At 47.7% G+C, this 22432-nt stretch overlaps 1 protein-coding gene across 4 annotated transcripts; it reads left to right on the top strand.

Annotated features, from left to right (window-relative positions):
• Positions 1–75: 75 nt before the first annotated feature.
• On the top strand, positions 76–20966 carry ZBTB37 (zinc finger and BTB domain containing 37). 4 transcript variants are annotated; one of them, XM_030953430.1, is made up of 5 exons: positions 76–143; positions 1880–1979; positions 4205–5154; positions 6490–6589; positions 8779–20966. In XM_030953430.1, the coding sequence occupies exons 3-5, from the start codon at positions 4232–4234 to the stop codon at positions 9265–9267; spliced, it is 1512 nt and encodes a 503-aa protein (XP_030809290.1). In that variant the 5' UTR covers positions 76–143; positions 1880–1979; positions 4205–4231; the 3' UTR covers positions 9268–20966. The 4 variants fall into 4 exon arrangements, with proteins under 4 accessions (XP_030809290.1, XP_030809287.1, XP_030809289.1 ...); XM_030953427.1 differs by having other exon boundaries at positions 4202–5154; XM_030953429.1 differs by lacking the exon at positions 76–143 and adding an exon at positions 217–303 and having other exon boundaries at positions 4202–5154.
• Positions 20967–22432: the final 1466 nt, after the last annotated feature.

Here is a 22432-nt window from a genome sequence, read left to right as displayed (position 1 = left end):
CGGCCACGCCCACCGGGGCGCGGCCCACGGGCAGGGGCGGGCCAGGGGCGTAAGGTCCGCACGGCGTTTCCTTCCGGGGCGCGGCCCGCGCTGGCGCGTTTCTGTTCCGGGCCGGCGCTGCAGGCCCTTCCCACCCCCGGCAGGTGAGGCTGGGCCGGGAGGGGCGGGCGGAGCCGCCCGGGGCCCCGGAGCGGCGGGGGCGCGGCCGCCGCCCCGCGGGACCCAGGCCGGGAGGGGCGGGGGCTGGGGGAGGCCGGTCCCGCCCGCCCCGCGCAGCCCCGGTGCGCGGCCGCGGCTGTCACGGTGAGGAGGAGCCGCGGGCCCCGCCTGGGGAGGGTCCGGGAGCGCCGGGGCCGGGACAGCGGGGTCCGGGAGCCTGGTCCTGAGGGAGGGGGCGGACGGGCCGGGAGCCACCGCCGCCTGTCCCAGTTCAGAGTTGTGTTTGGGCTTGGAGTTGTCGGAGTCCCGTTGGAATGTACAAGCGGCCAAAGGGGTTTGTTGGGAAGGAATTGTTACCGGTGAGGGTGGGGACGCCGTGCACAGAGAAGCTGCGGCTGCCCCTGGATCCCTGGCCGTGTCCAAGGCCAGGTTGGACAGGGCTTGCAGCGCCCTGGGACAGTGGAAGGTGTCCCTGCCCATGGCAGGGGGTGAAACGGGATGAGCATTAAGGTCCCTTCCAACCCAAACCACTCTGGGATTCTAAGTATGTCTCTCTGGGACCAGGGACAGGAGCCATGGAACGGCTGGAGTTTTGTCAGGGAAGGTTTAGTCTGGATGTCAAGAAAAGGTTCTTCCCCCAGAGGGTGCTGGGCACTGCCCAGGCTCCCCAGGGAATGGGCACAGCCCCAAGGCTGCCAGAGCTCCAGGAGGGTTTGGACAATGCTGTCAGGCACAGGGTGGGATAGTTAAGCTATCTGTGGAGGGCCAGGAGTTGGACTCAGTGATCCTTGTGGGTCCCTTCCAGCTCAGGATATTCTGTGATTCTGTGAAGTTGCCCAGTCACGGGAAATCTCAACCCAAAAGCTGAGAGTTTTCAGTGCAGCTTCCAGGGTGACATCATCTGCTGGGTGGTCTGTCTCTGCTTCTTACCTGATGGATCAGGAATTCCACCCGCTCCTGGTAGCTGCCTCACAGGCTGGAGGGCATTTGCTGAGCTAAGTCTGAGTCTCACTTGAAATGGCATTACAAAGAGCAGTGTCTCAGTGTGTGCCCTGTGCTGACTCAGCTCAGCCTGCTCCTAAAGGTGGCTGGAGGTGATGGACTTCCCAGAGCAGGCAGAAATCAGGATGTCATTGCCCTGGGGCTGAGGTGCAGGAGCTCTGAGAGATTCCCTTACTCAGAGGGGCAGAAATCAGCCTCTGACACGGTAGTTTGAACCAAAGGACAGATTCCCTCTCCCCAGCCTCTGAGTGGATCATGACATGCGGGTTCCTTGGCACTGGGTGAGCAGGGTTCTGTGGGTTATAAAGAGTAGATGGATTTTCCCTACCTCTGGAGCAGAAGCTCACAGATAATTTGTTGGGCTCTCTGGGGAGCAGCTGCCTTCTCACCACAGCCATACCCAGCCATGCTCAGCAGTTAAGGTCTGATGGGGTTTTTTTCCCTTTTCTTTCTGTATCTCCCAAGCTCAGCCTCTGCCTCCCTCTTGCCTCCCTGGGTGCTCGTGGCCTTGGCAGGGGTGTTTCACCCTTGCCTTCCTTGAGAGTGTACTCTGAGGCTTATTGCTTTAGGAACAGCTGTTTGGGGAAGATGGTGAGCTTATCCTGCTGCTAGATCCTCCAGCAGAACCAAGAATGACAATGATGTTGATGTTCACAACTGCTCTTGGGAGAGCCCAATTCCTCTGCACTTCATTTTTCTTTCTTTTTACCTCCTAAAGGGGAAGGGGGCGACAAGTTTTCTTCTCACTACATCAGAAGAAAAAAAAGAAGGCAGGACCCCCATTTCCTTATCACTGCATGTAACTCACAGCACTCCAGGTAAGATGCTGGGCTTTCTATTTCCCCTTGTTCTGTGCAGTTGATGTTCTGCTCCCAGTGCTGTGTTGGCACAGACCTGTGCACTGTGGTTTCCTGATTTTCGTGGGATTTGTTGCTTTCTCCAAAACATAGGGAAGGGCATGGAGCTGTTGGAGGGAGTCCAGAGGAGACACCAAGATGATCAGAGAGATGGAGAAGCTCTGCTCTGAGGGAAGGCTGAGAGAATTGGGGTAGTTCAGCCTGGAGAGGGGAAGCTTCAGGGTGACCTAATTGTGACCTCCTGTGCCTGAAGGAGCTGACAGGAAAGATAGAGAAAGACTCAGGACAGGGGACGGAGTGACAGGATGAGGGGGAATGGCTTCCCACTGACAGAGAGTAGGTTTACATTGGATATTGGGAAGGAATTGTTTCCTCTGAGGGTGGTGAGGCCCTGGCACAGGGTGCTCAGAGAAGCTGTGTGTGCCCCTGGATCCCTGGCAGTGTCCAAGGCCAGGCTGGACAGGGTTTGGAGCAAGCTGGGCTAGTGGAAGGGGTCCCTGCCCATGGCAGGGGTGGAATGGGATGAGCTTTAAGGTCCCTTCCAACCCAAACCATTCTGTGATTCTGTGATAGGGGAAGGAGAGAAGAAGCTGTAAGACCTGGCACTGTTCAGCTGCACCTTGTGAAGCTTTGTGCACTCTGGTCTGACTTCCCTAGGAACATGCAGCCATCCTGCCACTCAGAAATCCTTGGCACAGCTCCACAAGGTTGACAGTGTTCAGTCAAGCTTCATGTTTAGTCACTGGGTTTGCCAAGTTTGCACAAAGCCTGCTTGGGCATATGGACATGTGCTATGCTGCAATGTTCATCAATTCCAAATAAAAAGTCCTCCAAAGGCAGACATGCTCTTCGTGTGCCAATCCCTTCAATTTGGAGATCCCTCAGAGTGGGCACTGTGACCTTTGGTATTCCCAGCCTGCTTGAAATGGTTCTGACATCTATCTGCAGGACCCTGCTCAATCCACACTTCAGATGCTCTCTGGCTTAGAAAGCTGCTTATGCCATGAGTGGACTTTAACAAGCTTATTTACTTGCCTTTTTTTTTGATGAGTTTATGTCTCACTTTCATTCATTCCAACTTTTTACCATATATGGTCAGGGCTTCTTTTCCAACTTTGCCAGAATGAAATGTGATGATGTGGTGGTGCATCCCCCAGTCTCCCTCCCTGGCCCTGCTCTGATAAACCTTGGTGGACTTGGCCCTGACTGCACCAGCTGGGCAGTGAGGTGCTCCCTGAGCCTGCCAGGAGCTCTTGTAGAGGTGGGAACAACAAGGAACATCCCAGCTCAGGTGGGAAACAAGGGATGAGCCATGTGCAGCCTGGGTGAACCATTTACCTGGATTGCAGCCCGAGCAGAGCAGCACCGTTGTGAATTGTAGCCCAAGTGGAACAATCCCATTATTGCTCTGCTTGGGAAAGAGTCCAGGAGTTACTGAGCTAGAGTATGGCCAGGATGGGGACTTAGTGATGACCAACATGAAGTCTCTTGGGACCCTACAAAAGTGATCCCGAGTGCGGCCCTCTGAGCTCTCCTGGGCCACAGCTTTGTTTTTCACTCTCCTGTTATATATTTTCTGGCATGTGTCAGAAGTGGCACATATGCTGGATATCTCAGGTTAACAAGACACTTAGAATACCTTGAGGTCAGATGTGTGCTGGCCAACTTTTCAAAAGTCTCAGGAGGATTTAGATCCTGGTGTCTCCTTCGTGGTTCCTGCTTTACAAAGGAGCTTTCCCTATTACTTTCTCTTTTCAAGATGCTTAGGAGGTACAAGTGGTGAGAATTTTAATCCATTATGCAATCAGGTGCCTATTTTTAATACCTGTGCCATTTTTAATGTTCTTTTCACATGCAGATGTGCTTTTATTGAGGCTGGCAGAACAAAGTGTTTTGCAGGCTAAAGCTGCAGGGAATGGGGGCCTGTTGGGGACTGGTTTAGCAGAACTCTTTTGCAGGGGGATGCATAGCATGGAGAGATCAGAGAACTTTTGGGATGCTTTTTTAAGCAATCTCAAACACACTCATTCATAACAGAGCTGCTGCCAGTTGTGTGGCAGTTCAGTGGATGAGGAAGGTCTCTAAAAACTCCAGTGTTTCAAACTGTGTGGAAGCAGGTGAAAAAAATTCTAATTTCAAATTACTGGCTCTGCTAATGATGGGATCTTTTCCCCCTTTTCCAGTAGAGTCGTGCACCTGCAGCTGGGACAGCCATGGAGAAGAGTGGGAACATTCAGCTGGAGATTCCCAACTTCAGTAACTCTGTCCTGAGCCACCTGAACCAGCTGCGCATGCAGGGCCGGCTGTGTGACATCGTGGTCAACGTGCAGGGCCAGGCTTTCCGTGCGCACAAGGTGGTGCTGGCTGCCAGCTCCCCCTACTTCCGTGACCACATGTCCCTGAACGAGATGAGCACCGTGTCCATCTCTGTCATCAAGAACCCTTCTGTGTTTGAGCAGCTCCTCTCCTTCTGCTACACCGGCAGGATATGTCTGCAGCTGGCTGACATCATCAGCTACCTGACAGCTGCCAGCTTCTTGCAGATGCAGCACATCATAGACAAATGCACGCAGATACTCGAAGGGATTCATTTCAAAATTAACGTGGCCGAGGTGGAAGCAGAATTGGGCCAGACCAGGACGAAGCATCAGGAGAGACCGCCCGAGTCTCACCGGGCGACGCCGACTCTAAACCGTCCCCTGAGCCCCCGTCACAACACCCCCAAGGGGAGCCGCCTGGGCCAGGTCAGCACCGTGCTGGACATTCGGGAGCTGAGCCCGCCCGAGGAATCCACCAGCCCCCAAATCATCGAGCAGAGCTCCGATGTGGAAGGCAGGGAGCCCATCCTGCGCATCAACAGGGCAGGACAGTGGTACGTGGAGACGGGCATGGGAGAGCGCGGGGCGCAGAACGACGAGGAGGTGCGGGTGCTGGGAGGAGTGCGCATAAAGACGGAAAACCTGGAGGAGTGGCTGGGGACAGAGCACCAGCCCTCGGGAGAAGATGGCAGCAGCGCTGAGGAGGTCACGGCCATGGTGATCGACACCACGGGCCACGGATCGCTGGGCCAGGAGGCTTTTGCCTTAGGCTCCTCTGGAGCCAAAGTGGTCAGGCCCACCAGCAGTGAGATCGACAGGTGGGTGTTCTTAAACTTCATTATTCACCTTGGCTGTAACAGGAGGTTATGCAAGATTCTGACCTGGCTGGGTCAGTTGCTTTGGAACATTTCCTTTTTCTATTTCCTTTGGCCATCTTGAGCATAAGAATGAAAGGGTTTTTACGTGGTGTTAGGAAGTGTGTCCAGTTTGGGCAATAGTATTTTGGCTGGTGGCGATCAGACCAGGGTCTCCAGGTACAGGCTAGCTTGGGAAATTACTTATTAGCTCTTAGAGGTTGGGATCTCTACCTCTCAGTGCTTCAGCTGAGGTGAGATTTTTTTTTAAAGAAGATGTTCAGTTCAGCCTCAGTGGATACGGGACTCAGCACTCAGATTAATGAGGTCATATACAATATGTGTTACACATCTCCATTGCACTGGTGCCTTCTGGCCCAGAGATCTGGGGATGGTTCTGGCTGAGAAACAAGCCAGACACCAGCTGTAGGTCAAGGTCTTCCCAGTGGGCCCTGGGTTTACATCTTCTGAGGCAGTTGAAATGGGGAACCCAGTGGCCTCCACTGTTGATTTGATTTATATGAGAGAGCCAAAAGCCTTTGTTGAAAATGAGTGGTGAAATCTGCTGTGTTTGGATTCTCCATCCATCTGCTTCCCCTCTACTCCAGCATTTGCTAGGCTCAGGCCAGAGAATGGATTTGATAAAGGGCAGGTCTGTTTTGTTTGGGGGAGGTTGTAATTCTAGGGTTTTCCTTCACATCTTGCTCTCTTCTAGCTCAATCCCATGGGGAAACAGCTACCTGGAAGCAGTGGATATTCTGTCACTTGTCGCTTAATAAATCAATCCGTGGGAGCAATCTTGAGCTGGCCTTTGGAGAGCAATGATTCCCTACTTCCTCAGCCCTTTTCCTTGGATCAGCTAGTCTCTAGCATCTCTTTTTGCACTGCAGTCTGTATGCACTATTTCCCACCTCTAGTCCATCACATTCCTTATGTTTCACACTGGGAATGGAGGAGGAGGGTGCTGGAGGAGAGGTGTCCTCTGAGAAATGGTTTCTGTCCTGCTGTACAGTTCCTGAGTCACCAGGCCCATATTGGTTTATTCATGATAGCAACCCCTCTCTGTTGCTGAACTGGAAGCCAAATGACTCAGTTTTATTTCTCAGATATTTAGACTGAAACCATAGACTGGTATGATTTGGTTTTTCCTTTGTATTTGCACTGTTCCACTTCCAGTGTGTTATCTGATGAGGCTGAAGAGATGCTATACAGGTGCCTCTATTGCTCACCCATTGCTCTAAACATTGTAGTGACCTGATGCCCATTAAAAATGCCATTTCCACTCTCCCCACCCCACAGATTTAGCCCTTCTGGCAGCATGGTTGCTGTGACTGAGCGGTACAGATCGAAAAGCGAGTCTCCCGGGCGGATGGATGAGCCTAAGCAGCCCAGTTCCCAGGTAGGCAGATCAAGGTGTTTGCAAGTAAATGTTGGCTTGAAGGTGAAGGGGACTTCGTGGTGATGAAGTTATTGTATTTTATATTTGCAAGCAATAATGTGTGTGATACAAGGACCTTTTACTTTGGCAAAGGATCTACCTGCTCACAGGAGAGCATGTGCTGGGCAAGTACGATTTAAAATGGATTCTGGCTGCTGTTTGGGATTTTGGCCAGATACTTGGAAAACACAAGGGGTTTCTCTTGTTGTTTGAGGGCATAAATATCCACCCTTATTCTGGGCAGGCCACCAACTCCTGAGGAGAAACCCCATTTGCCTGCAGAGCTGGATCTGCCCTCAAACACTGGCAGCAAATGCCTGAGCAGAGGGAGGAGGTGTGGCTTGGCTTCTGTGGAAGACGGGTGACAACAGCTGAATCTTTCTATGCCGGTACCAAGACCATTCCCAAAAGCCCTCCAGGCACTACACTAATAAACCTTTTGGGGTGGAGTGTCAAAGAGCTGTGGAGTTTTAGAGAGGTCTCTATCTCTTCTCCACAGCAGACTTCGCAATGTAAAGGAGCTCTGAATTCTCTGCTTTCTTGGGCACAGTTTTGGGGTAGGAGGGAGAGATGCACAGAAATGGGAGGGCAGTAGGCTGTAGAGTGCAGCAAAGTGGGACATGGCAGTAATGCCTGTGCCTTATCATTTTGGTCTAATTTAGTTGCATCCAGTTAGTGTCACAGTGCCACTGTAGTGCAAGCATGTCAGCCAGCACAGTGCAGAAAGACTCTTGTGAGCCTGACAGGTAGGGAATGTGTCTGTGTGTAAGCTAAGGACTTGGCTGGAGGTGGGTAAGGAGATACTAGGCTGCTTTGCTCTTGAGTAAGAGCAAGTCAAGCAAGGGGGGTAAAATTGTGATTGCTGTCTGCTGGCTTTGTTAGACACTTCCATAAAATGACAGATACCTTCTTGTTCCTGTTTTGCAAAGCTTTGTTTTGTGTCTTCAGAAGACATTGCAGAAATTTCAGGTCAAACCAACCCTCTAGGGTAAATGTGACATATTAAGCAATTTTAGCTCTGCCTACAGAAAAAGTGCTCTTATTTCTGCATTGTGAGACAGCCTCAAACATGAAACCTTAGGCTTTACACACCATGGGGAAGTATCATCACCTTCCACTCTCCTGGCATTGCGATATCCATACTAAAATAGCCTGGCAGTGATCCCTGCCCAATGGCAGTGGTAGAGTGGAAAGGAAGAACCAGAGCTTTGTGTATCTCCTTTAGTCCTCAACAGCTTCCCTATGCCTGTACAGCTGGATTCAGCAGCACCTGGCACAGTACACTGCTGCTCATGCCTGTAGAGCCCTGGCTTGCAGAGATGCCCTCCTGCTGGTTGCTTCTCCACGTGTGGCTTCTCCACGGGAAGCAGCACTGGGGGAGTAAACAGTGCATCTCCAGCACAGAAGCATTCTGGAGTCAGCGTGTTTCTGCTCAACCTGAATACAGTGGCCGGAAGTGTCTGTCCTGAGACCAGGCTTGTGGTTCAGGTTGCTCTTGGCTGTTTGTCTGTGTGACTTCAGAAGACACAGAGGAGTCTTTGCTGTGCAAGCTGGGTCAGGCACGTCCTTGCCTGTGATGCCACGGGGCTGGGATGGATTACACAGCCAGGCAGGCAAATATCATTCACTGTAAAATGAACTCTAAGTGACATCTGAATAAATACCTGTGTAAAATGACACCTGAAGACTTTCAGATACGATTTTGTGGTTTGCTCCTCCCTTTGTTTTACTGCAAGCTCATCAATCGGCTTTTTTTTTTTTCACTTTTAGTAAGGAAAACAGAAGGTGATACACCCAAGTGTTTTAATTAAACGGGTACAAATTTTTTTAAAAGTAACAAGTATTGACATGTGGTCCACAATGGAATTGGTGGCCAAGTGCCCTTGTGTTAAGGGCTGTCTTTTCTTCACCAGATCCAGGGAATGGCTTGGCAGAAGGGGCCTTTGCAGCAGTGGTTCCTAATTGATTGCTCGTTTGTCTTCAGCCCCGAGGCCCCAGTTAAGCACTTAAATGTGTGCTTGAGGTTGCAGACATTAGTGCTGCTGATTTTGAGGTTTGGCACATGCTTTACTGGCTGGACCTGGGCCCGATCTTCTCTGCGACTTGTTTGAGGCTGCTTGTTATTTAAATCTATGCCGTTTCCTTGGCAGGGGGAGGAATCAGCCATGCTGGGAGTGAGCGGTTACGTGGAGTATCTGCGGGAGCAGGAGGTTTCGGAGCGCTGGTTCCGGTACAACCCACGGCTCACGTGCATTTACTGCGCCAAATCCTTCAACCAGAAGGGCAGCCTGGACCGGCACATGCGGCTCCACATGGGCATCACCCCTTTCGTGTGCCGCATGTGCGGGAAGAAGTACACCCGCAAGGATCAGCTGGAGTATCACATCCGCAAGCACACGGGCAACAAGCCCTTCCACTGCCACGTGTGCGGCAAAAGCTTCCCTTTCCAGGCCATCCTCAACCAGCACTTTCGCAAGAACCACCCCGGCTGTCTGCCCCTGGAGGGGCCCCACAGCATCTCCCCCGAGACCACCGTCACGTCCCGGGGGCAGGCAGAGGAGGAATCTCCTCCTCAGGAGGAGGCTGTGGCCGTGGGGGAGACGGCCCAGGGCTCTGTGTCCACGACCGGGCCGGATTGAAGTCCCAGGAGAAAGGACTGTCTTCCCATTCCTGGCTCTAAAGAGTCAGCACCGACCCGGCAGGCTGGTACTGTAGTTAGTGCAATGCCACCACTGAACAGAAAGAAGCTCCCAAGATGTTGCCAAAATAGAAAAATCTCTCTCTTTCTCTCTCTTCCTCTCACACACCCACACACACACCCGTAGAGTGTTAAATGTTTTTCTCCCTTATTCCTCCTCCTCTCGGAGAAAAACAGAACAACTGTGTCAATCAACTTCTTATTCAGGGATCGACAGGATTTTAAATTTTTTTACTGTTCTGTAGTGATCTGGGACAAACAGTCATTTGTATTTCTGGACAGCGCTCTGGCCCAGCAGGGCGTCCCGCCGGCGGTGCCGGGTTCAGCCACAGAGCCATATCCATGCTCCCGCTCGAGGGGAGAGCAGGGGCAAGGGGCTGTTGCCTTTCTCCTTTCCCCAGGTAGTTGCCGCAGCAAAGAAAACAAAAATACTGTCCTGGTGGAACCTGCCTTGCCCAAGTGATTTATCCCTGTCTTATTTTTGGTGTGTCTCTTTACGTTTTTATTTAAATTGTTATTTTAGGGCTTTGGGCTTGCCCGTTCCAGGCATGCAGCCCTGGTGCCCCTTGTTAAAGTGGGCACAGCTACAAAGTGGTATTCCAGAGGTCAGCAAAATGTGAAGGAAGTACTTCAGCTACTGAGAGTGGAATTTAGCAGCTGTGAGGTTTGCATGAGACTCTGATGCATTGGAAGAAGGGCTGGAGGGGTCTTCCAGAGGAGGCTGTCCTCTGCTGGTGCTGATCTGGAGAGCTCAGAGCACTCTGAGATCCTGGCTGGAGTGCTGCCATGCTTCAGGTGGTGCCAAGGATTAGGAAGAGATTTTCTGGAGTTGCTGAATTGCAGAGTTAGGGGCTGGCTACCAAAGTCCTCTTTCACCCCTGCTCCCCCCTCGACACACACTTGATCTTTTAGAACAGCAATACGGGATATGGGAATACTGCAATGCTGTTGTCACAGCCGAGCAATCGCAGGTGGTTGCTTTTAAACCTGTTTCTACAAACTAGTTTGATAACTTTTTTATCAATGAAACGCAAAAAGAAAAGAGAACCTTACTCTATTTCCTTATAACAGTTCAGGAGACTTAAAAGTGAACGGTTCCTAGAGCAATCACAACTCTGTCCCCTTGCATGGACTTAACATTTTTGTATTCTGAGTAGCTCTGATGTTTAGAGCAAGTTTAGCAAACCTGGAGAGACATGCCTGCGTGTACATTGTAGGTGTTTGCACGAGCTTACATGGTTCATAACCAGAAAAGCATGGGACAGGCAGATAAGTGCAAATATCCTGACATCTTTTTTAAAGAATATATGCAATATTTTAAGAGTTTTCTCTAGTTCTGATGCCAAGTTGTTCATGATGAAGGGGGGGAATGGATGACAGGTTGCATGTATCAGGTTTGGTGAAGGAGTTCTCTTGAGGATGTATAATGTGTACATGACGAGGAAGGGTGAAGTTCTGAACCTTAAGGTGATGGGAGGAACAAGGAGACATTGAAAAAGAAATACACTTCCTCTTGCTTCAGCAAGAAAGCTGGATGAGAGTTTACAGCTGGGACTTAGCAGGCAGGAGACTGACCAAGTGACAATAAAGCTTGGCCTGCTGTCTGACTGCAGTTTTGGGCACATGGAAACATCTCCAGCCCTTGCTTTCCCCATCTGCAAATTGGTACTTGGGATCATTTTCCTGCCCCTTTGGAGGGAATAATTTGGAGAAGGGTGATGTATTCTTGCCTTGATTTATAGATTTTTTTTATGTGTGAGGAGTCTCACTGTTCCTCCCATCTCTCTCTCAAAAAGAGATGTGGCTCTAATGAGTTTTTCTGTGTGGGAAAGGGCTTGGTGCCAGCATCACATGTAACAGGGATGTGATCCTACAAGAGGAACCTTTGCAGGTGTTCTGAGCTGGGTACCTGCAAAGTACTATTTCATTGACCATTTCAAACAGGAAAACTGATATTTCACCTCCGTTTTCCTCCTGTGCCTTCTTCCTCCTCTCCCGTCAAGGGCATCCATCACACAGGGAGTGATTTGGCCCCCCAAACAGCCAGCTCCGTCAGGTTTCCTGGCAAAGGTCAAACATCACGGTACCAAAACTCTGAGGTTGCCAGAGAGCAGTGGCAGAGCATGAGGTGAGAGGGTGGCCAAGGTAGGTTTTGTTGCAATCAAGGTGCAGGGAGGAGTGGAGATGTGCTGCTTTAGTCATAGCTTTTGAAGTTACCAAAAATGAAAAAGAAAAAAGTTAAAATCTTTGAAATCCTATCCTGTTCACACTAGAGAGCATAAAAAGTTACTTTTAGTTGCTTAAAAGATTTTTAAGTGTTTTAAAATAGAAATTTTAAAAGAATACTACCAAACTATAAAAACATAAAATTATTTATATACATATATTATATAAAAATATAGTGGGAAAGTTTCCCTGCTAAGCTTGCTGTGAAGAGAAGGGTGAAGGTGCAGTAACTGCTACACAGGCAACATTTCTCTGAGACAGAAGGCAACCGTACTGAGGAAGGGCTGACATAAAATGGTGAATGCCTTTGTTCCCATGGCATAGCTGTGAGTTTCTTGAGCAGGTTTTTATTTTACTGTATCAATACTGTGAAAGGAGAAGCATCCAAACAGTACAGGATGCCAACAGTGTGTCCTGTTTGCTGATTCACTACTTCAAGTGGCCTGGTGAAAACCATGAAATTAGTCCTTCATACCTTACTAGGCTGAAAACAAAGCTTGTGAAAGGTTTTTATTTTTTCCTCCTTTATGTTTGCTTTTCTTTTTGGGTTTGTTGTTTTGTTGTTGTTGTTTTTTTTTTGTGCAGAGGTTGCCACTGTATAAATGATCATTTCTGATTGCATGCAAAAGAGCCAATATTCTTGCCCAGGCCTCGCTGAGGTGAAGTTTATAGCTTGTAGCTAGAGTCAGTATAAGGTATGGTAGTGGGAATCATTTTGATATTATTTCTGTACATTTAATGGATGTGTATGTATGTGTGGGAATCATGATGTCTAATATTTCTTGAACAGTGCTGAAACCAGTTCAGGCCCATCCGCACTAGACAGTGGAACCAGTTCTGAAGGAATCGTTATTGAACATTTCTTTCAAGGGTCGACTTCCTGAGTGCAGATGAGACCAAGGTTCAAGAAAAAAGGGGTTGGAGGTGCTGTACGGTATGGAGAAACCTCATGTGAATTTTCTGGCAGTGGTGTAGCTACTTTAGAGGTGCTTTCCCTAACAGAATGATACTGTGTCCTGTTGCCTCTGCGTTGGTGTGGCTCTTTACAGTTGCACCAAAGCTGTGGAGAATTAGATGCCAACTTTCCAAGTGTGAATGCTTCTGTGATGAGTTGAGGCACAGCTTTGCATTCCCACATCTAGCTGCATCTTGTTCTGCCAAAACTGTGATTTCAACTGTGATTTAAGGAGGATGTGAAGAGAACTCTCGTGTTTTAATACCTCTGTACGTAACATTTTTGTCTGCTTTAGAGTTAGGGCTTGCTAACCCATTTGTTTTCTTGCCTCAGGCAACAGGGAGAACACACTCTGGTTTTACAGTTTGCTTTCTTGGAGGTGGACATATTTCTTAGTTCTTTGCTGTCAAAGAACTCACCTCCCAAATGTGAAGAGTTGTGGTTATCTCCTTAAGCCTGCAGCAAGCCCTGGTGCCAAGTGTCAGCCAAGTGACATGATGGTTGCCACGGCTGTTCCCTGCTGCTGCCAGGTTACCTGTGAATAGCTGTGAAAATAGCAAGAATTGTGTTAATACTGTGTTGCTGCTTTGGAGAAAAGCTAAACCTTTTTGTCTCAGGAGGGTGACTGATGTGATGCTGGGAAAAGGAGAAGGCCAAAATGCAATGAGAGGATGTGAGAACAAATTGTGCTTTGTATTTCCAGCAGCTAGAGAGGGATGAATGAGAGGCTTTGTGGAATGTGAATCTGTTGCAGGAGGCTGAGGACATGCTTAGAGCTAGCTTAGTAAGATGCAGGGATAGCCTGGTGAGAGCCAGAGCAGCCAGTGCAAATGGGCAGTCCCTCCTTGTCCTCTCAGCATTATCCACCATCAGGTTCAATCCTTGGACATTCCTACGTCTTCTCTACAATATTCTCAAGCTGTGACCTGTATAATTTAACTTTGGTTTGGGTGCTGGGAAGAGCAGGAAGTATGTTGTGTCTCTGCTGCTGTTTTAAACGCAGAGAGGTCGGCAGCGACTGACCCCGTTCCCATCTGACAGCTCTACAGAGCTGGAACAGCTCTGGGAACAAGCTGAAAAGCATCATGGGGCTGGCTCAGCACACAGGGCACAGAGCCAGCATTTCAGCCCTCTGGGAGCTCAAGGTTGAAGTACATGGACAGGACAGCTCTCCCTGCTAGTCCTGCTCTCATTTTGTGACAGCTCCGTGGCTGTTTCCATCCCACACCTCTGCAATAGGAATGTCACTAAACTGTGGGATGCCCATTTCAGGAACTGATTCCAAGCAGTCTGGTTTTAGAGTCCCTGCCACTTTTGGGTGATTCCTAACGAGGATCCCAAGGATGAGCCCTAACAAGGCCTTTGCAGGAGCAGAGTTGTGGCTTTTATTTGCTGCTGATTTCATCTCTCCTGCAGAATCCAACATATAAATAGGAAGACAGCTGCAAAGGTGCAGCTGATTAAACTGATTTGGGTGGAAGGTGGCCTGGGAGGTAGATAGGATTGTGCATCTTGAAAACCAACAAAAAACAGCCCTTAAAATTATTTAAACTTTACCAAACTCTCCTCTTTGATCCATGACATGCCTGCCAATTTAGCCGTGTCAGCATCCAAATGTTTCTGCAGATTAGTGACATTAAATGCTGTTCAAGCTCTGCTGGAAATATTTTGGAGATGGGAAAAATCCCTGCTCGTGGCAAGCTGGTTGGACTAGATGACCTCTAAAGGTCCCTTCCAACCCATACTATTCCATAAGTCAAGAAGCTATAATTCAATGAGACTTTTTGCCAGGGTCTGGGCTCTGAGTTTTTCCTGGGAGCTGAGTCTGTGGCCAGGACTGCAGTTGGAAAGCTTGGGATCCACTGCCATAGCAAAATAATTGTGGTAAGCATTGCTCCTGTCACAAGGTGAGAGCCATGCACAGAGTTTTGATATCTGCAGTTAGAGGGCCTAAAGAGGAGCTCAGAATCCTTATTTTAATCACTGTCATTCAAATGATATTTCAATATAAAATACATATGTACCTGTGTAAGTATATGTGTATATATATATTTGTAACCAAATAGAATTTAGAACTATGCAAACAATACTGGCTGCTTCTTGAAACTAAAGTCTACCAGAACATTTTGGAATAGAGTAGATTTGGAGTAGACTTGCTGTGGAGTTTTTTTTTGTTTGTTTTTTGTTTGGTTTGTTTTGTTTTATAATCAGTAAAATACAGCAGACCAAAGTTTTGCTGCAGTTAGTCTTATTAGAAAGGCAGGTTAGTCCTAACCTGAAACCCACTCAAGTGGGTTATAAAATTATCTGAAGAGTGCTACCATCTCTAGAATATTTCCATCTGCTGAAAGGCTTTGGCTTGGCAAACATAGAAAAACACAGAGCCTGGGAATTAGGAGAGATTGAATGTGACTTTGGGCTGATGGAATCAAGAAAGGACTGGGAGCATTTTCTTTTGGATGTAGGATTGAGTTGGTTTCAAGGCATCTTCCTACTTGGGAAAATGTGCATTGCTGAGATGGAGGCAGTGATCAGAGCATCCCTGGGATGAATTCTGGTTTTGATGGAGGTATTGGAAAGCTTCCTGCTGAATCTGATGGTACAAGAGTTTAGGCTGCTGGGAGAAATTCCACATGATTTCTGCCATTTCTTTGTGTCAGATCTGATCTTTGCTTTTAGGATTAACTGCAATGTATCTGTAACTTTCAGTGAGCTTTGGCTTTTTATTCCTGGAACTGTAGACAAATCAGGTTTCCCATAACATTATCCTCATCCCAACTGTGAACAAGTTACTACTGCTTCTTATAATTTATTGTCTTTCTGTTCCTGAATGTCTGTGTGATCCAGCTGGTCACCAGCACCACCTTCCAGTGCTTCATTAGCTTTTATGCACAGGGAATTGTTGCAATGGATAAGTTGACCATGCTAGTTGGAAGAGTAGAAGCTTTTGGAGAATGACTTTTGCTTCCTCTAGCTGTCATTAGGGAGTGCACACACACATACCTGTATATACATATATAGAAACAAATATAATGTGTTTCAATATAAACTCATTTAGCATTATTCTTATTTAATTTATATTTTAATCTAGTTGTAAACCAAAGTATTGCAGCTTGTGAAATGATGTCTCTCTGAAATAGGAGGAACCTTTTTTTAGGTGGGAATTCTAAAAGGTCTTTGGTGATAAAAACATGGATAGGAGTAAGACTTAAGAACTTGTGCTGCTGGAGAGTTGCAGGCTTGAAAGGATTTGAAACTTGCTGAGTAAAGTTGGATGGTGGGGCCTTCTGAAGGTGTTCTTCATGGTCCTTAATAGTTTTGTTGTAAAACAAGGATGTTCTGGCAAAGCTAGAAATAAAAGGGGAGAAAGCAGAAAATCAGACTGTGACCTGGCACAGCCAGGAGCTGGGGAGGAAGCCACAAAACCAGCCACTGATGTATTTAGTGTGTAATTTAAAGTTTTAGGAAATGAGCCATTGCTATTTAGTGGTGTCTAGAAGTGGTTGGGGGTTTGTTAATAACTTCTGTAAAGGCACATGTTCTGCTGTCACCAATGGGAAGAAATAATGGGTTCAAAGATGAGATCTTGCTGGTTTTTCTGTGCCAGGGAGTAATTACCTTTCTGAGGAATTAGCAAGTGCTGAGAACAAATCCACCTCTAACATTTCCCACAGGCTTGGCAGTGGCTCTGTTTCCTCTAGGGAAGAGGAAGAGAGCTGAAATAAGGAGAGAGCTTATCTGCTTTCAGCCCTGGCTGGTGCTGGTGGCCCTGGAACCACACAGGGGAATGGGTAGAGAGGTGGAACAGCAGCACAGCATCACTGGGAAGAGGTAGTGCATGTATGTGGCATGCCATGGATGCTGTGGGCAGGGAAATGCTGGGTGTATAACCTGCACAGGGGCAGGAGCATGCAGGAAATGCTGCTGCCTTGTGAGACAGGTGTCCAAAGATGCCTATCCTGGCATATGACAGCTGAGCAGCACCAGTGTTTTCCTTGCTGGAGATTTGAATAGTAAGAAGGAAAAGGGGTCAGTCCCCTGTGGGGGCAAGATTTGCTGTGAGCATTTCAGAAATGCCATTGGAAGGAACTGAAGGGTGAGAAGTGAAGAGTGGAAGGGGCAGTACTAGACTTCAAAGTGCCATTTTCTGAGTTTTCTAGCAAGTGTTGAAGACTGAAGTTTGTTTTTGTTTCAGTGCTTTCTCCTTTACCTATATAATTTTTCCTATTTGAACTCCACAGCTCAGGGAAGGGTGCAGAGAAGATGGAGCCAGACCCTTCCTGGAGGCACACAGTGGAAGGAGGAGCAGCAGTAGGCAGCAGTTTATGCCAGGGAAAATCAGGTTAGGTATGATAAGACATTATCTCACCATGAGTACAGTCAAACAGCATTGGATCAGGTTGTCCAGAGAGGCTGGGAAATCTCCACCATGGGAGAGTGCAGCCTCCAAGTTCCTGTTTCCATTAGACTGTGCCAAGCTGTATTTTTGTTACCTTTTTTTTTAGTTTTATCATGTAAAATTGGCAGCTTTACTGGCCTTCCTAGTTTGTATCAGTTAAGCTTTTGAAACATGTTCAGGTATTTTTAAATACTGCTGTGTAAGTTCCTTGTTTAATCTGACATATTCTGATTTATTATTTTACTGCAGTTACCTAAAGCAGTACTTAAAAAATCAGTGCATTAATTTTTTTGCAGAATTTTAGCTTAGTTTTTGATAATGTACCTAACAACCTTCCCCTCAGATCTATGGTGAAATGGCTGCATTATTTTTATACTGCAGTGAGACTTATTTATTTAAACCTTCCCATTACCTTTGCAGTCAGACCCAATATCATTGGCTATGAAACTGTGAAACTGATGAGAAATGAAAAATGAAGTTGGATTGATTCATTTACTGCTGGACAAAGAATACAGAAAGTGGCAGTATAAAAAGATAAAATACAGTTTAAATTAGTTACTCAAATCAGAGAATAGTTTGGGTTGGAAGGGACCTTAAAGCTCATCTTATTCCAACCCCCCTGCCATGGGCAGGGATGTCTTCTGCTACAATTCCAGTAGAAATTACTGAGTTTGGGGCAGGTGGAGGAGTCACAAAACTAGTCTGAGAGAAACAAATTTTAACTTGGTGATGCCAATTAATTGCTTCCCCATTTGATCAAGTTTTAAAAGCTGTTTCTTGAGGTTTCTCTGGCTCTGCTCATTCATCTACACACCTTGGGCATTGGTTTGATACGGGGGTTTGTGCCTCTGAGAATGTTTTCTGAGAGTTTACATGTCTAAGGAACCTCTCTGAATTACTGTGAAACTTTCCTTGAACCCTTCCTTGCCTGTGCATTCGTAACTGAACACAGCTCTTGCCTGCAAGAGGCCAGTGGGAGGAGGGTGGCAGCACTGGGTGACACTAACAAATGGACAGTGCAATTCTCAGACTGACAGATTGGATTTTGGGAAGGGGCATGAAGCCCCAGCCCCACTGTGGCTGTCCCCAGCCCCAGGGCATTCTTTCAGTCAATGTTTGTTTGCAGGAGCTGTTTACAGGGCAGCCTGGATCTCCCCCAGAGATGCAGGGAAGGAGGGTGTAGGTGGCATGCAGGCACTTTCTGTGTTAGGTTTGCTAAGCCAGGGTTGTGCTGTTGGAGGAAGCACCCCAGGTGGGATTGACAGTAGAATTTTGTCATACCCTTTGCTTAAAACTAATTCCTTGGGCTTCCCCTCTCAGGCACTGGCCTGGGCAGAAAGCTGACACCAGACAGCTTCCAGGGCTGTGCTGTCACAGGGCAGGTGCCAGTAAGGAGCATTGGGAAGGGAGAGGGAAGTGGTGGTGTTCAAATAAGGCATGGTTCTTTTGTGTTGGTGGGTACCATGGCTGACATTTAGGACAGGCAAGAGCAACCCTGGGTGGCAAGACAGACTTTTGTGAATAAGGTCTTTTAGAGGCTGAATGAGGAGGAGAATAACATGCACCTGTGTGTTCTTGCAGTAACATATTCCTCACCTCGTGCCCCGCACTTGCAGGGAGAATTAGCCAAGGATGAGAAGACTGGATCAGATGGTAATTCATGGAAATGGAAGCAAGGTATTCAAAGTACTGCTTTAGTCTGAAAAGGGAAGGGAATGAATTCAGTTTTCCCAAGCCTCTAGTGTGTGAACACTAGCTGAAGCTCCCAGGAGCTGTGTCCCCCATTGTCCCCAGAGCTCCCCTCATTTCCCTGGTGTCACCCCACCTTTCCTGCACAACACTGTGAATATGATATCTGTAGCTCTTTTTAAAACTTTGGATTTTTCCATTAAAACTGCTCAGAGCAGGAAATGCTGTCCTACTGCAGGAGCAGACAGGATGCGACCCCCAAACAGGGCATGGATAGTTGAGTAGTGGGAGAGAGAATTTTAAGAGTTAACAAGGGAAGTGGCTTTGTATAGCAATTTGCTAATCAAATTTCCTCTTGTAACAAACTTAACTGACAATCAATTTCTAAAATACAAAAGCCTCTTAGAGGAAATAAGTATATCTTCACCAGAAAGATTTAACTGGGATAACTTAATAAAGAGCACAGGATTTTTTTTCCTCTTTTTTTTTTCTTTTTTTTTTTCTTTTGAGCAATCACTCCAGAAATGGAGTTACATTAAGCAGCAGTGTATTCACAGGACAGTAACTACCTCTCTCTCTTGGAGTGCTGAGGTTACCACACTACACACTCTAGCAGCAAAGCTTTCACTTTAAAGAGATTTGTTTTCCTTACCTCTGTGTTTCAGAAATGCAAGTCTGCTTTGTAAAGTGACTCTAATGAAAATGGCATCTGGCAGGAGCAACGGGAGTCCCTTGGAGCCCACAGTCTTTCTTGGCCTCCAGTTCCTTACTGTGACCCTTTGCAGGTTGGCCATGGGGCTGTGACAGTTCAGGGGGACTTTGTCACCTCCCGTGTGCTGCATGACAGTGAACTGTCCTCTGGGCCAGAGCTGTGAGACCACATTCCTGCACTGGGAAATCAGTTAATGGTGGCAAAGGTAAAGGAGAATCCATCTCCCTCCTGCCTCCAAGGCAGCAGGCAGCAGTAAAAAAAAAAAAAAAAAAAAAAGCAATAAGATAAAACACAAACATTTTTATATGTTGTTCATTAGTGAGCAGATCTGATTCTGCAAATTTATATATATATATACATACAGAGAGCAAATCTCTCATGTGAAAAGGTGCCATTTTTTTTCTAAACAGTCCCTTTCCAAACTAGAACAGCACTTTAAATAGGTTCCTCTTAAAAAAAAAAAATAAATAAAAAAAAATAAAAAAGCATACCCTTTTCTGCCGCAATGCACTTTAACTCATCAGAGGAGTACAGCTGTGGCTGGCTGGGGACACAGCTGTACAGGCAGGCAGCTCCTGGGCAGCCACAGCTCGGGGGGAGCAATGCTGCCAGAGCCTGGCCATGGCAGCTCTACCTCCAGCAGCCCCCCGGGCCCCCACGCTGCCCGGAGCAGCCCCGCCGTGCCCAGGCACCCGTGGGGCTGGTGGCTGTCAGGAGACTTTGGAATCTTTCAAGAGAAACCCACCCTTGCCTGTCAAGAAGATTTAAAGCCCGTTTTTTAACAGGTCAGAAGTTGCACCCAGCTGGCAGCCCAGGGCTGAGCTGAGCAGCAAAGCCAGGAGAAAGCTGTTACTGGGGTTGTGGGCTTTTTCCATAACGTGAATATGGAGCCCTCGTCAGTTCTGTTTGGTTTTTTTTTTCTTTTTTAATCCAAGTTTGTGTGTCCCACATTGATTCTGCTCTGAGCTGGTTTGCAGAGTAACCATTTGTAACAGAAATTGTGCTGTCATCTTCAACTAGTGACCTATAAATCAAACCTTTTTAGGACAGGTGTCCTAACGTTCAAGACATACTTTCACAGTTAAGAAATTTCCTGCTGTACTAATTATTCTTTTTTTATTATTTTATTTTATTTTTGATTGCAGTCCTTATTTCAATTTTAAAAAGTCAGTGTTCAGACTAGTCTGGAGTAGGCTGAAGAGTAAGCCTGCTGTAACTTGTGGATATCAGACTGTTCTTCAGTGATTCTCCAAGCTGTTTCCAAAATGGCCCTCAATGAGTGCTTCCCTTTTCCTCTTCCAGCAGGCACTGGCAAACAAAAGCTCCATGGCCATTGTGTCCAGGGACAGCCAGCACTGCTGGAGGGGGTGAGCAGGGGTGGCAGGGGAACCAGAGTTGGGAAAGGGGGAAATAAAATCAAGGTAGAGGGGACTGTACAATTGCATTGAAAGCAGTTTAGCAAAAAGCGCTCTCGTTGGACAGCTTTAAGAACAATGTGAATGAGAACTTAGCAACTTGGGTAAGAATCTTGGAAAATTCTATAAATGTATACTTGAAATTCTGTTTGTATTAAAAAATGCATTTTCTTCTTTCTTTTAACACTGTGTAAAAGAACATTATGCATGTGAGTGGTTTGAGAATTAAATGGTTTAATACTCAGATCCTTGTCTGTCTTAGAGCTGACTGGTGCTTACCCAACGTGGATTTTCTGTCTGGTCCTGCACACTCTCCTAAGCTGAGCAGCTTGAGAGAGGTTGCACAGTGCCAGGTTGCTGTTCCTGGCAACTCATAGCTTCTGTCCTTTTTGGCTGAGTTTTGTCTCACCTCTTCAGCAGGCTGAGCCCTTTTCAGTCTCCCCAGGATGGACGAGCCCTGTGCTCTTGCTGCAGGCCAAGTTTTGGATGTTTTCCCAGCTGCCTCTGGCAGGGGAAACATTTTGGTTCAGTGCCATGCTAGGGAGGCCCAGGCAGTGCCTCAGCCCTCCTCTTTCCCCAGTGTCCAGCTCCACAGCCTGGAGCTCAGCTGGAAAAGGCAGCGATTACAGGAGGTTGTGTGTCTGTCAGTGACATTCACAGGCAGAGATGGGATCCAGCAAGAAAAGCCTCCCACAGGAGGGCAGGGAGAGGGAGAGGAAGAGTTGCTTTCTGAACTCTGTTATTTTCAGAATGCTTCCCCCTTTTCTCCCAGGGTCCCAGCCCATCACAGCTTCTTTCCAAGGTACTGCTCCAGGGGAGCATGTACCTGTAGGAGCCCCTGAAGGACACTCTCAGACGTGTAGGGTTTGCCATGGCCCGTGGGACAATGGAGGAGGTGGCTCTCCATGTCCCAGACACCCACTGCTTGCACAGATGCTCAGACAATCCTACTAGGAACAGCAAAGAGTCAAACCCTTGGTAGCTTCCAGAACTAGAGACCCAGTGACCAAAGATCTGACATACCAGTTCTATCCAAGTTAACTCCCTCACTGCTTGGCTGCTCTAGCAGTTCCTGCCAAGAGAAGCCTATCCAAAGGTGGATATTTTGCTGCTTCTACAAAATCCAGAGTAAATGGCCCACTGGGCAGTGCACCCCACTGTCTGCACACACCACTTCCATCACCTCCTAAGGACAGGAACTGTGCTTTCACTTTTGGTTTGAAACAGCTGCCTGAAATGGGAGACATCTTCTGCATCTTCAGGGCAGCCCTGCAAAGGTCCTACAGCAATACAGCCATCCTAAAACAAGAGGTGTGATCACATGTGGCCTGGCAGCAGGCCAGGAGACCTCAGCTCCTGGAGTAAACCTGCAGATTAAATAATTTATTTTTATCAAAGCTACAGGTACTGGTTACCTTACCTGGGCACTGTTGTGGTTCATGGGCACTGCTGTTCCAGTAACTGTTTGATGAAATCTTAGCATTAAAAAAGGGTTTCAAAGCCTTGGCTATGCAAGGCTGTCACTAGTGACTCCCAGCACTTGGGCACACAGGACACACCGGAGCTGCTGGCAAGCAGGGCACAGCTTTTTTTCTTCCACCCACCTGGAGCTGCAGAAGGGTGTTCCTAGCCCAGCCAGCACAGGCCTTATGGCTGCTGCTGTTCCACTCACCTTTCCAGTGTGGAGCCCCATTTGTTGGAAAAGAATTT

Source organism: Camarhynchus parvulus, chromosome 8, assembly GCF_901933205.1.
Source record: "Camarhynchus parvulus chromosome 8, STF_HiC, whole genome shotgun sequence".
Classification (NCBI taxonomy): Eukaryota; Metazoa; Chordata; class Aves; order Passeriformes; family Thraupidae; genus Camarhynchus; species Camarhynchus parvulus.
Note: the sequence above shows the minus strand (reverse complement) of the source record. Positions and strands in the feature narration are given on the sequence as shown.

What these genes read in the sequence shown, in the direction of transcription:
- ZBTB37 (XM_030953430.1), top strand. Translation starts at nt 4,232, where the DNA reads ATGGAGAAGAGTGGGAACATTCAGCTGGAGATTCCCAACTTCAGTAAC. An exon ending in ACCAGCAGTGAGATCGACAG is followed by an intron (nt 5,155 to 6,489) that starts GTGGGTGTTCTT and finishes CCCACCCCACAG; the next exon opens with ATTTAGCCCTTCTGGCAGCA. An exon ending in CTAAGCAGCCCAGTTCCCAG is followed by an intron (nt 6,590 to 8,778) that starts GTAGGCAGATCA and finishes TTTCCTTGGCAG; the next exon opens with GGGGAGGAATCAGCCATGCT.